This window comes from Vigna unguiculata, chromosome 4 (genome assembly GCF_004118075.2).
Source record: "Vigna unguiculata cultivar IT97K-499-35 chromosome 4, ASM411807v1, whole genome shotgun sequence".
Classification (NCBI taxonomy): Eukaryota; Viridiplantae; Streptophyta; class Magnoliopsida; order Fabales; family Fabaceae; genus Vigna; species Vigna unguiculata.
In genome coordinates, this window is record NC_040282.1 from 2,048,934 (window position 1) to 2,060,522 (window position 11,589).

General features: G+C 28.9%; 1 protein-coding gene across 1 annotated transcript; it reads left to right on the forward strand.

Moving 5' to 3' along the window:
* Window positions 1–4,623: 4,623 nt before the first annotated feature.
* LOC114181968 lies at window positions 4,624–10,839 on the forward strand. The gene is made up of 5 exons (XM_028068684.1): window positions 4,624–5,310; window positions 6,605–6,766; window positions 9,274–9,375; window positions 9,493–9,639; window positions 10,462–10,839. Exons 1-5 carry the CDS (start codon window positions 4,771–4,773, stop codon window positions 10,594–10,596), a joined length of 1,086 nt encoding a protein of 361 aa, XP_027924485.1. The 5' UTR covers window positions 4,624–4,770; the 3' UTR covers window positions 10,597–10,839.
* Window positions 10,840–11,589: the final 750 nt, after the last annotated feature.

An 11,589-nucleotide genomic window follows, 5' to 3' on the forward strand; every position in this document is an offset into this window, starting at 1 on the left:
AATAGTTATAAAATAATTTAAAAAATAAATATTTAAACAAGAGTTTAAAAATTAAGTAAAATAATAGGTAAAATATAGACTTTTTATAAGTGTACATGCGTGGATAAATATAAATAATTTATAATTAATTACACTCTCTATATATATATATAATTCACCTAGAAATTTATCAATAACTAAATGTATTAAACACATAACTAATTGTGTAAAATAATAAAAATTTAAAAGAAAACTTATACAAAATATATGACAAATCGACCGACTCTTTAACCAATGTAAAACAATTACGTGGCAAAGGTTTATGTAGTACAGGCTTATGTGAGATAGGTTTATGTAGAACAGGTTTATGTGGGACATGTTTACAATGATAAGTGAATTGACCTACACCTTCAACCTATATATATGTGTTCGTGGCTCAACAAAACATAACAATACATCCAAAATAAGAGTTAAGAATTGTATAGATTTGTCTCCTTGGCTTATCAATTTTACCTTTTTTATTATGTTTGAAGATCTATCTTAGTCAGTCAAAGAAGTATCAAATAATTAAGATAGAAATTATTTTTTCTAAAGTTATTTGGTACTTCCTTGATTTGATTGAGATTGAGATTTCATGAGTGAATAGAAAACATTTAAAGAGTTTATTGTGATAACAAAACATAATAAGACACTCAAAGTGAGAGTTCAGAATTGTATAGACTTGTCTCGTAGGTTTATCAATTTTATTTTATGTCTGAAGATCTATCTTAGTCAGTCAATGAAGTATCAAATAATTAAGATAGAAATTATTTTTTCTAAAGTTATTTGGTACTTCCTTGATTTGATTGAGATTGGCATTTCATGGATGAATAGAAAATATTCAAAGAAATTATTGTAATAAATATCAATATAACAGGTAAACTTTTTAATCCTTGGAGTTTTTTTAGGAGAAATGTATTGAATATATTTACTAGTATATTGTATATACTTTAATATAACGTCATTTTATTTCTTCTTCTTTACTTGAAAAATCATCATCTTTGTGTAAAACTAAATGTTCTTCACTTCTTAGACTTTATGCTAAGAACACATGTCGTTGTTGATAAATATCAATTCTTGATATATTTTTGTATTTATCATTCAATTATTTAAATTTTTCAATATTATATATTTTTTCTCATCCTAAATTGTCATATTTTTATGAGATAGTTTGGGAGAGGACAAAGGGATATAACAGATATGTTATATACCTTAAAGTTTTGTCTAACATCAATTTCTTATGTATCATTATTGTATTCATGATAGACCATTCTACCTAGTTAAGTCCCTTTGATAATTTTTGATAATTGGATGCACAAAACAAAGAAAAAAAAAATTCATCATGACTCGTACACCATATGATTTATCTGAAACTTAATTTCAGTTTCTCTTTCTTTATTATTATAACTTGAGAAAATGTAATTATTCAACAGAATGATATTTTGTTGAAGAACTTATTTTCCTTTATTATTTTAATATTTTCAAAGAGGAAAATAAATGTTATTATTTTAGAGTCTCATGTCTCATCCGGTAAACCATCTTACAAAATTATTAATGATTATATGTAAGCCTTTAATTAAAAAGATCTTCAAATAGCAACATTAAGTTTTTCACTCTAGTTTTCCTTTTACGCAAATGGCATTGAATTAATGAAAATAGGTAAATTAAAAAAAATAAAAATAAAAGGTGTATAAGGTAGGTAAGCACAATTTGAAAATGAAGAAATCATGTTTATAAAATAATCAGAAAATCATGCTTTGAAAAATATTTTCTTCTGTAAATTTTTGTTTGTGAAGTTGTATATTTCAAAACAAGACTTTTATTTTATTTTAAATTGTGGTGTAAAATGTATAAACATTATTTTTTATTACATGAAAATTTTGTTTTCATACACTTTTTTTTTTCTTAATTTTGCTCACTATATTGTTTTCAATTTTAGACTATTGCACAATTTGATTAGTAGAGATTGTTTGGTTGAATTGGATTGTAAGGACAAATAATTGAACGATTTATAAAGTGTGAAACTCATAAGTGAAAGTCACAAACTTTTAGATGGAAGAAAGAGATTTGACACTTGTCATGGAGTATATAGCAATGTCACTTCCTAGGTTTCTTGTAGGATATAATATTTGTAAATATTTAAAACAAATAAATTTCAAATTCTACTACTCCTCTTTCTCCATATACATGTTTTTTGTTTTACTATTAGAATTTGAAATTTATTTATATTAAATATGTGCAATATTACATCCTTAAAAATAACCGCAAAGTTAAAGTGCTATGTGCTAGTATCATGAGATTTAATTATAAGTAATTTTAACTCTTTTTCTTGAATATAAGAGTTTATGTGACTTTTATTTGTGAGTTTCAAGCCTTTATTATTCATTTTTTACATATTTGTTTTTATAATCCAATTCAACCAACAAATCTCTACAAATCTGATTGTGTTGAAGAGTCTTATATTAAAAATAATATTGTAAGCAAAACAAAAAAGAAAAAAAAAATTGTACATGAAAACATAATTTCCATAAAATAAAAAAAGCATTATATTTATACATTTTCTCACACATTTAACAAAATAAAAAAAAAAGTCGCGTTTTGATACCACTTTAACAAGAAAAATTACAAAAATAAGAAATTATATTTTGAAACATAGTTTATAATTATTTAATTCAAATTTGTGTTTGGAAACACAATTTCTTCAATTTTGAAATCACATTTCCAAACACAAATTACTCAATTACATTTTTTTTTTAAAAACTACTTTTTTTTTTAAATTCAGTGTAAAATTATTTATTTTTAAATTATTTATTTCTTAGCAATTCCATTATTATATATTTTATATGTTTTTGCACATTTGAAGGTTGTTTATAGTCACATTACATTTCATACACTTCACATGATTTGAAAGGGTATATGAACTTATATTTGGTATTGGTAATAACCTTATGTTTAGATAACTAATACACACACCTTTCATAACGGTTGAAGGGTCATTTTCCAAGCATAAGGAGTTTTAACAATATATATACCTATCACTTTTAAAGTCATAGGTAACCTTAGAGGTCATGTATACCTAAAATAATTGGATTTTTGTCTTTCTCCATTTTTAAAATCGTGAAAAGATATTACAGACAGCGAACAATATAATATTTTTATCGAAAATATTTAAAATATATTTTATCTCTAAGATATATTTTAGTTCGTAATAATTTTTGTGTTTAATAAATCACATTATTTGTATTTTATCTATATCATTACATTATAATGCTAACTTGATTTCATTCTTACATTTCTTTTAATTTAAAAAATATAAACTAAATAAAATATATAGAATATTTTAAAGAACCACTTTAATTAATAATATTTTTTGTGGTACCACATTCTCTCCTTCATTACTTTATGAAAAAACTACTCTTATTCTTACCAAATTCTTATTCATATCAATTCTCATAGAGTGTGAGTGAAGACAAGTTTATATGATTAATAATAGAAGTGCATAATATAACATGACCCATTCATTAAGCATTGGACCTTGGGAATCACAAATAGTGAAATGAGTTGAAATAGTTAGGAGAATATTTTTGCAAGTAAGTTTCATCCAAAGCCTTTGTTTATTCTCTTTTTCTCTCCATCATCACACATATCAATTTTGGTGGAATATATGTACGCAAAAATAATTGATAATTTCCCCAAAATGAATGCATGGAAGTTACAGCTAGCAAGGTTGCTTTACATGAAAGACAAGACATTTTTTCTTGGGTCAAAATCTAAGGCACCCCACAACACATGATAACAAACGATTCATGATTTTGTGCGAGTAAAACGAAGGGTGTGCCACACTACATCCAAAAAACATCCATGATTTTAACCCTGTGATTTCAGAATGGGACCCTTCCTCTGAAATCTAACTTTCTGCAGTGTCACCTAATAATTTAATGTTTTTATGGCATAAGATATGATCCATTGGTCTCTTGTGCCCCCTTTACATCTTTTCCATTCTAATTGAAGCCACAAGCCAAAGCACTACACTCCAAGAACAATGAGAGAGGAAAGGTTTTCCAACTTTAGCTCTGATGTGTTGCATCAGTTTGGCTTAAAATGCACAAAAAGAAGCAAAAGTGGTCAGATTCCATGGCCTCACACACTCCTATTCAATTATAGCATATGCCCACAATTCCAACAACAAGACAAACATGGCCCCACTTAACAAACAACAACATTAAGGAAAGTAACTCCCACAATTATATAAATCTAAAAGTAAAACATTATCTCAAAACTAATCAATCCACATCCTATCCCTCTGTTATATGCTGTCTGTGTTAATAAGATGCATGAATAATTAGTTGGAAATCTCACCCTCTTAACTATTGTATTAACATCTGTAACAATTCAAGAGCTACTTAACATGTTTCTAATACTGAAAATGTTGGTTTAATGTAGTTTTTCATTATTTTAAGGACTGTGTACTAGAGAATAATACTTTATAGATGAAATTGAAGGTTTACTTTGTCAAGTTGCAGTTTAACTGTCCTCTCAAATGTTTCTGTTTGATAAAAATTTACCACTGAAAACAATCATATTCTTCTATTATTTAATGTCCTCTCTCACCATGGAAAAAATAAATCCACATTCTCTGCATTCCACATAACTAGACAGCTCCTTTGCTTCCAAGACCAGTTTCAGATTATGTTTCAGTCCTTTTTCAAACTCTCTTCACACCATTTATTTCTCTCCCTCTCTCTCTGAACCATGCCTGTTGTGACTGAACACATGAAGTGGAGAAGACCAAGAAACCAATTCGGATGCCCCATTTCAGAAACTGATCCAAATCCTCAAACCCCTTCTACAATCCAATCATCTCACACCAAATCCACCATCTCTGCTCTCTTATCTTCATTCTCCACCTCTAATGAAACCACACATGTCAGAGACCAAAACAGCAGCAAAAACAGCAAAAAATTCTCTACGGCAAGCTTCAGAGGACTCGGTTGCACTGTCAGAGCATCACAGAAGGTTTCTGTGCCCACGGTGATTCGGTCCTCGGCGGATTGGGAAGGAAAGAGGAACAGGAAGAAAAAACACAGGAGGAACAGTAACAGTAACAAGACATGTGATGGAGTTGTTGATGATGTTTCTGGTGGAACATGTGTGGATTTTCAGGATGTTTGGTGTGGTCCTGGTATTGGGTTCTCAACAGATGCTGCTGCTGCTGCTGCTGCATCTGTGGACTGTGTTGTGGCTAGGAAGGATGTTTCTGCAAGAGGAAAACTTGATGTGGTGGAGAGGGAGGTACAATACTATTCTCAAATTTTCACAATGTTCTTTCTTTCCTCTTCAATCATTTAGGCCTTGAATTTGCTGTGAATTTGTTTCTGTCTGTGTCATGACTTTGATTTTTGTGTTACCAATGAAATTTTTCAATTTCAACTGATGGGAAATTTATGACTACAAGTAGTGTAAAAGTTAATAAACTCACTGTGTAAGTTGATTTGTAATTTGTTCTATATGTGAAAATTTCTGAGCATTTCCTCTTATGTCTACTTCTATAGAGTCCGAAAATTTTATTCAGATGGTATATGGTATGATGAACTAGTTTTTGTGGTTGGATGTGTTTGTCATGTTACAAACTTGGAGAGAATTGATCCTTAGGGTGTGTTAAGATCATCAATCATTTTGGTTTTCCTTGTTTAGTTGATTGATTGATCTATATGATGTAATGTTCATGAAAAGGATCTTTCTCTTCTAACTAAAACAAACTGAGATATAAAATAATTGAAAAATAAAGATACTATATAGGTTATGAAATACGACATCAATGATTTGACTAAATTAACTTTCAAAAAATCTAAAATTGTTTTCTATATCAGTATGTTAGAAGCTAATAATTATTAAGTGTTTCATATATTTTATTAGATATTGCTTTAAAAATTTAAAGATGTTATTTTTGTACTTTTCTAGTTTGAATAGATATATGCACAACAAGAAGGCATTAGTTTTAGTATACAAGACATGAAGGGTTATTGTAGTTTACATATCAACTCAGTAAAATAGTTATTTATGATTTTTAAAAATAATTTATAAATTTAGCATAGTAGTTTGTCGGTGCATAGATAGATATGAATTAGATGCATGCACACAAATTCTTACAATGACATGACACTTTCCCACTTGATCTTAATAATCTTAGAAGCATACAAGGAAAAGCAGATAGCAGATCTCAATACTCTCTAGCTTTGTAATTAGGACAAAGATTAAAAAGATGGTTTATGAGATGCAGAACTATGTATAAATAGCTACCAGCATCTTCAATGCGTGTACGCATCCCATTTCCTAGTCAAGTCACAAACACATGGTGGAGTTCTTGATTGGTTTCTTGTGGACCCCTTGAAGACATAAAGTGAAAGAGAACACTCATTATCATCACTAACATTCTTAGTTGTTTGTTTTATCCTATTGTTTGTACTACACACAATGAAGTTGAGATTTTTGATCCATCGGTGTTAGTTAAGTTTCGTCATTGTTTTGGTCTCTACTTGCTCTTGCTCTGACATGGTCTAACTCTGCTTCATAAATATGATGGCAGCGTTCATCTTACTTTGGAAGGCGCATTGTAAAGCCAGAAAACTTCCCTTTTCTGGATGCTGCTGAATCTGATATCTTCACAGAACGTAGTGGATTAGACCCTTTTGGAACTGCTAGATTCTATCGCCACGTTCCACATCCTTCACCTGATGGTCTTGCTGAGGTTGGTTTTTGTTCTTGTGCCCTTTCGTTATAAGTTTAAATGTTTAATTCTTATTGTATGGAAAGTGTAAATGTTTTCACTTTGTCAATTTCTCAGAAATGGTGCTAGGGATGTCTTCTGAGTAATTTGCTTATGCAAAACCATAAACTTATCACACATGAAATGTTTTTACAGCAGGATAATGTAAAAGCTCTTTGTACTATCAGTGCATAAATTATTCGATGTTTATGTATTCATGTTGTGAGATTTAATAGATTACAGAGCATGTTTAATACACAGATACTTAGAACAAAATTTGGATTTTCCATATAATTAAGAACCATTGCTTAATTGGTATATTATCTGTCATGGAATTTGATTTGACTGAAAATGATTATTTACTCTTGAATTTGATGATGATAACTTTTGAATCTTGCATGTATTGTGGTATTGCAACATTGTTGTTTCAAATGTAGGATTGTGTGATCAATGTGAGCTCCATGTTCTTGCAGTAGATGGTGCCAAACAATAATTTGGTCTTCTGAAGTGTAACTTTTTATGAACTAATAATTACTGCATATGTTAAACCAACAGTAGAATTTGAATTTGGTGTGGTTGTGGATTGGCCTTTTCAAAAGATTCTACTTTGGTAAAACTTTCTACTAGTTTTGAATCCTGCATTAGTCCTGTACCAGAGTATATGGTGTCAAAAAGAAGATTGTAGAGTCTTTTACTTTCTATTTTTTACATCTTAACTACACTTATAATCTAGACTTGATTGGAAAGATCAAGTGAGAAAAGTAATGTCACAATCTAATGGATTAATATTCAGTTAGTCCAAATTTGTAAAAAGAAATAACATGGTAAAAAGGATATTATTACTTGAATAGATTAATGCATTTTGCATAGTATTGTGGTGAAAACAGAGGTGAAAAAGTGTAAGTCTTTACAGCATAAACAAGATATAGTTCAGTATTCCATTGGTTTGGTTTTGGTTCTATTTATTTATAGTTTAAAGTTGTTTGGTAAGAATTAAGAGACAATTTTGTTTTATCAAATTAAAATAATTATGAGATTCTATTTTATCTTTTATAGTTTCTACATTACAATAAATGAATATATATATATATATATATATATATATATATATATATATATATATATATATGTTAATTAAAAAGTTAGAGAAAAAAAGTATAACTATAACAAATAAAAATTAATGATCTTAAAATTTAAAAATAATAACTAAATAAAAAAAAAGCACTTTCAAAAGAAGAAATTATTGATGTACACCCTAAATATTCATCAAGACTTAATATATATCTTAAAAAGAGAATGAACGTTATAGTTTTATAGAATATATGATATGATGAGAAAATAGATAAAAAAAGGAGAGTATTTAATAGGTATATTTAAATTTAGAAATATTTCTTTATTGAAAGTTGGATAACAACAGAGAATTTGCTAAGTCTCATGAACGAAGTGAGAAAATTTTTGTTGAGGGCCAAGGCAAATATGAAGATAAAAAGTAAAAGTAATATTAAACTTAATCAATAACGAAATCATTATAATTTGGGTTAATATATCTTAGTTATCCAGGTTAAATAAGAAAAATATTTAATAGCATTTGACACTATTATATAATGATTAAAGTTACTGCAATTTTTTTTATATAGAATGATGGTGTTTGTACAGGTAGTGGAAAATATTGCATTGCTTTGAGATTTTGACACAGCTAGGATTATATTGTACATTTTTTCTAGATTTTTATATATTTTGTGCCCAATTTCTTTTTTTTATAATATATATTTTAAAAATAGGAAAAGTATTTGTTTGTTTTTATATAAAAATTTAAATTGAAATGAAGAGATTAAAAAAAACACTAATCTTTAAATAAAAGGGAAGAAAAAGAGCCCAAGCCCATTGTTTAGGATGCAGTGAAAAGGCACAAGAGAGAACAAGGGTTTGATGTTGCAAATGAGTAAAAAGGGTTCTTCATAGTCGACATACAAGGGTATGAACTCCCTCTTGGATGAAAATTTCCTATTTTAGTGTGTTGAAGATTTTACCTTTTCTTATTCTTGACTAGGTACCTCTATTATTAGGTTTTACCATATTAGTTTTCACCTTTGTGGTTACAGTTCTTATAATTTGTTGATTTCGATTGAAATCGAAACAAAATTCCACTTGTAGTAAGAAGAGTTAAAAATGGGATCGTCTTGGTTCTTAAAAATTGGAATGAAATTTTCAATTTTAAATGAAGTATGTCATTTTAATTTTGGTGCTACCTACTTTCTCACAATTTTGAATTATGTTATGTTATGCTTTCTTTTTCTCTGTTGGGTTTACATGTGTAAACAAAGAACTGAGGCTTGTCAGTGAAGGTTTTGATTTGATTTATTAACAATAACAAATGTGTGTATAGAAACGTCGTTGTCACAAGTATAATATATGAATCCTTGGCTTAGTTATTATTGTATTCAAGGAATGATATGTTGTATATCTTGATTGTTATTGGAACTTTGAAGATTATGATAATCCGAGGAAGAAGAATACTAATGGGGGGTCGATTCAATTCACACGATCAATTTAGAGACTGGAGACTTGATGTTGATAACATGTCGTACGAGGTCAGAGTTCCTTTCTCTAGTTACTAAGGTTTCTATTGCTTTCATTTTGTAAGGATTTTGTCCCTCAGTGCATACATTTTCATTGTTTATTGTAAAATATTTCTGTTTGTGTAACAGCAATTGCTTGAGCTTGGTGAGAGAATAGGTCATGTCAGCACTGGACTCAAAGAAGATGAGATGGGACACAACATAAGGAAAGTTAAACTTTCAAGTTCAAATGATGCATCAAAGCATCAAGAAGACAAAAAGTGCAGTGTTTGTCAGGTGAGTTTGTAAAGTTACATTACTAGCATTTTCTTTATAAGCGTTGCAGGAGGTTGAGTTAAATATGTTACTCTTGAAATACCTAGTTTTGTTTTAGTTCATCGTATAGACATCTCATTTTTAGCTTTGATACTTGGTAAAAGATGGTTTTATTCTCTTAATAGTGTGTAAATTTACATAATTTTCTTAAAATTTGTAAAGTAGCTAAAATATAAATGTCATATAATCTGTTGTCGTGTTGTATTCTAGTTAGAATTGGTTTTTTAACTTTAGTTTATATGAATGATCAAAATAAAATTTCAACTCTGATTAAATAACAACACCAAAAAATGGGTTTTTTTACATATATGGGGCAAATTTCCCCATATATTTTGAAAATAGGCTAAGTCATAAAAATATTACTGATTATAGACTAAGTCGTATGAACTTATGATATGACGACTTCAAAAGTAGAATCGTGAGAACTATACATGATTTCTATGTAAGTGTATGAGAAGTGAAGTCATCTTTTCATAAATTAATATTAATATTAAAGTCATCATAATTCTTTACAATTCATTTTTTCTGAAATTCATGAAGTAGTATGGATTCCTCACGATTTTGTTTTAAAGTCGTCATGAGTCTACACAATTTACTTATGACTGATAATTTTTTTTTAAATTGCCCATTTTCGTAATATTTGGGCAAATTTGTTCCAGATATGTAAAAAAAACCCAAAAAAATGTATAAAACTATATGTTTCTGTTCTACAAAATAAAAACTGGTATTTTTAATTTTTAAATAATTGAACATTTTGTTAATGTGTTTTTCTTGTGTGATCAGGAGGAGTATGAAGCAAATGATGAGTTGGGGAAATTGAAGTGTGACCACAGCTATCATTTTCAGTGTATAAAACAGTGGCTTGTGCATAAAAACTTCTGTCCAGTTTGTAAGCAAGAAGTTGTGGTTCGACCTTAAGTGGCACTATCCTCAAGTTTTTACCCTTAAATTGATGTATAGTTTTTATATGCAACATAACCAATCTTTATATATTTTAAAACTTCTGGCTTCCATAGTGAGGAGTCCACAGTTTATCTTGCAAGTGTTATATTTGTTAATGGCCTCATAATTGAACAGTCATAAGGGTTTGAAGTTTGAATGCTGTCAGGTAAACAAGAAGTTCACAAATGAGCACTTACTCTTCCTTTTTGTACTGTGCAATTCCATGTTGTCTTCTCCTAACTTTCATTAAGAAACCCTCATGAGCTGAAAACAATGCTCCTTTTGAAATTTGGGTTCGGTGCTTACATCAAAGTTTAAAACCATTTTGTTGAGAATTTGATTGAAGATATGCATAACTTAACTTCCGTTACAAAAATTAGTCCTTTTAAAATGAATGCTTGATTGGGTTGTATGTGAGATGTTGCGGTGTTATGCTTGCACCACAAATGTTTGAAAAATGTCTCTAGTTAAAATCTAAAATCAACATCGCAAAATAAAGCAAAGTTCAGAGAGTCAAGCATTTCATCAAACTATTGGATTGCATATAGTAAAATACATAAGATGAAATCACTAAGAAAACCACACCTTTCACCTTAAAGAATCCAGAATAACTTGTCAGGTACATAAAAATCTCCCACAAATCACAAACTTGGTGAAATGTCTGCTTGTTACTGACAAAGTTAGAAATGTGATGGTCACGTAGTTTTGAAAGTTGAAAAGTTGATTTCGTCGTATTAAAATCACAGTTTAAAACAAAATGGGATCGAAAGTATAATATATACACATTTTTCTCAAAAAACAAATATAAAATTTCATAGCAATTTCACATGCTCCTATTCTTGCAATCTAGCCAAAGTCATATGAAAAATCAGTTAAAAATGACAGTGCATTAGCAACCTTTGTTTAAATTTCTTTATCAGTAGCATTTACAAGAAAAAACAAATATAGCATTTGTTAATCTTCCAAGTG

Excerpts from the sequence above, each read along its gene's own strand:
- LOC114181968 (XM_028068684.1), top strand. The coding sequence starts at position 4,771 with ATGCCTGTTGTGACTGAACACATGAAGTGGAGAAGACCAAGAAACCAA. Across the intron at positions 5,311-6,604 it reads TTGATGTGGTGGAGAGGGAG|CGTTCATCTTACTTTGGAAG; the intron begins GTACAATACTAT and ends ATATGATGGCAG. Across the intron at positions 9,376-9,492 it reads TTGATAACATGTCGTACGAG|CAATTGCTTGAGCTTGGTGA; the intron begins GTCAGAGTTCCT and ends TTTGTGTAACAG.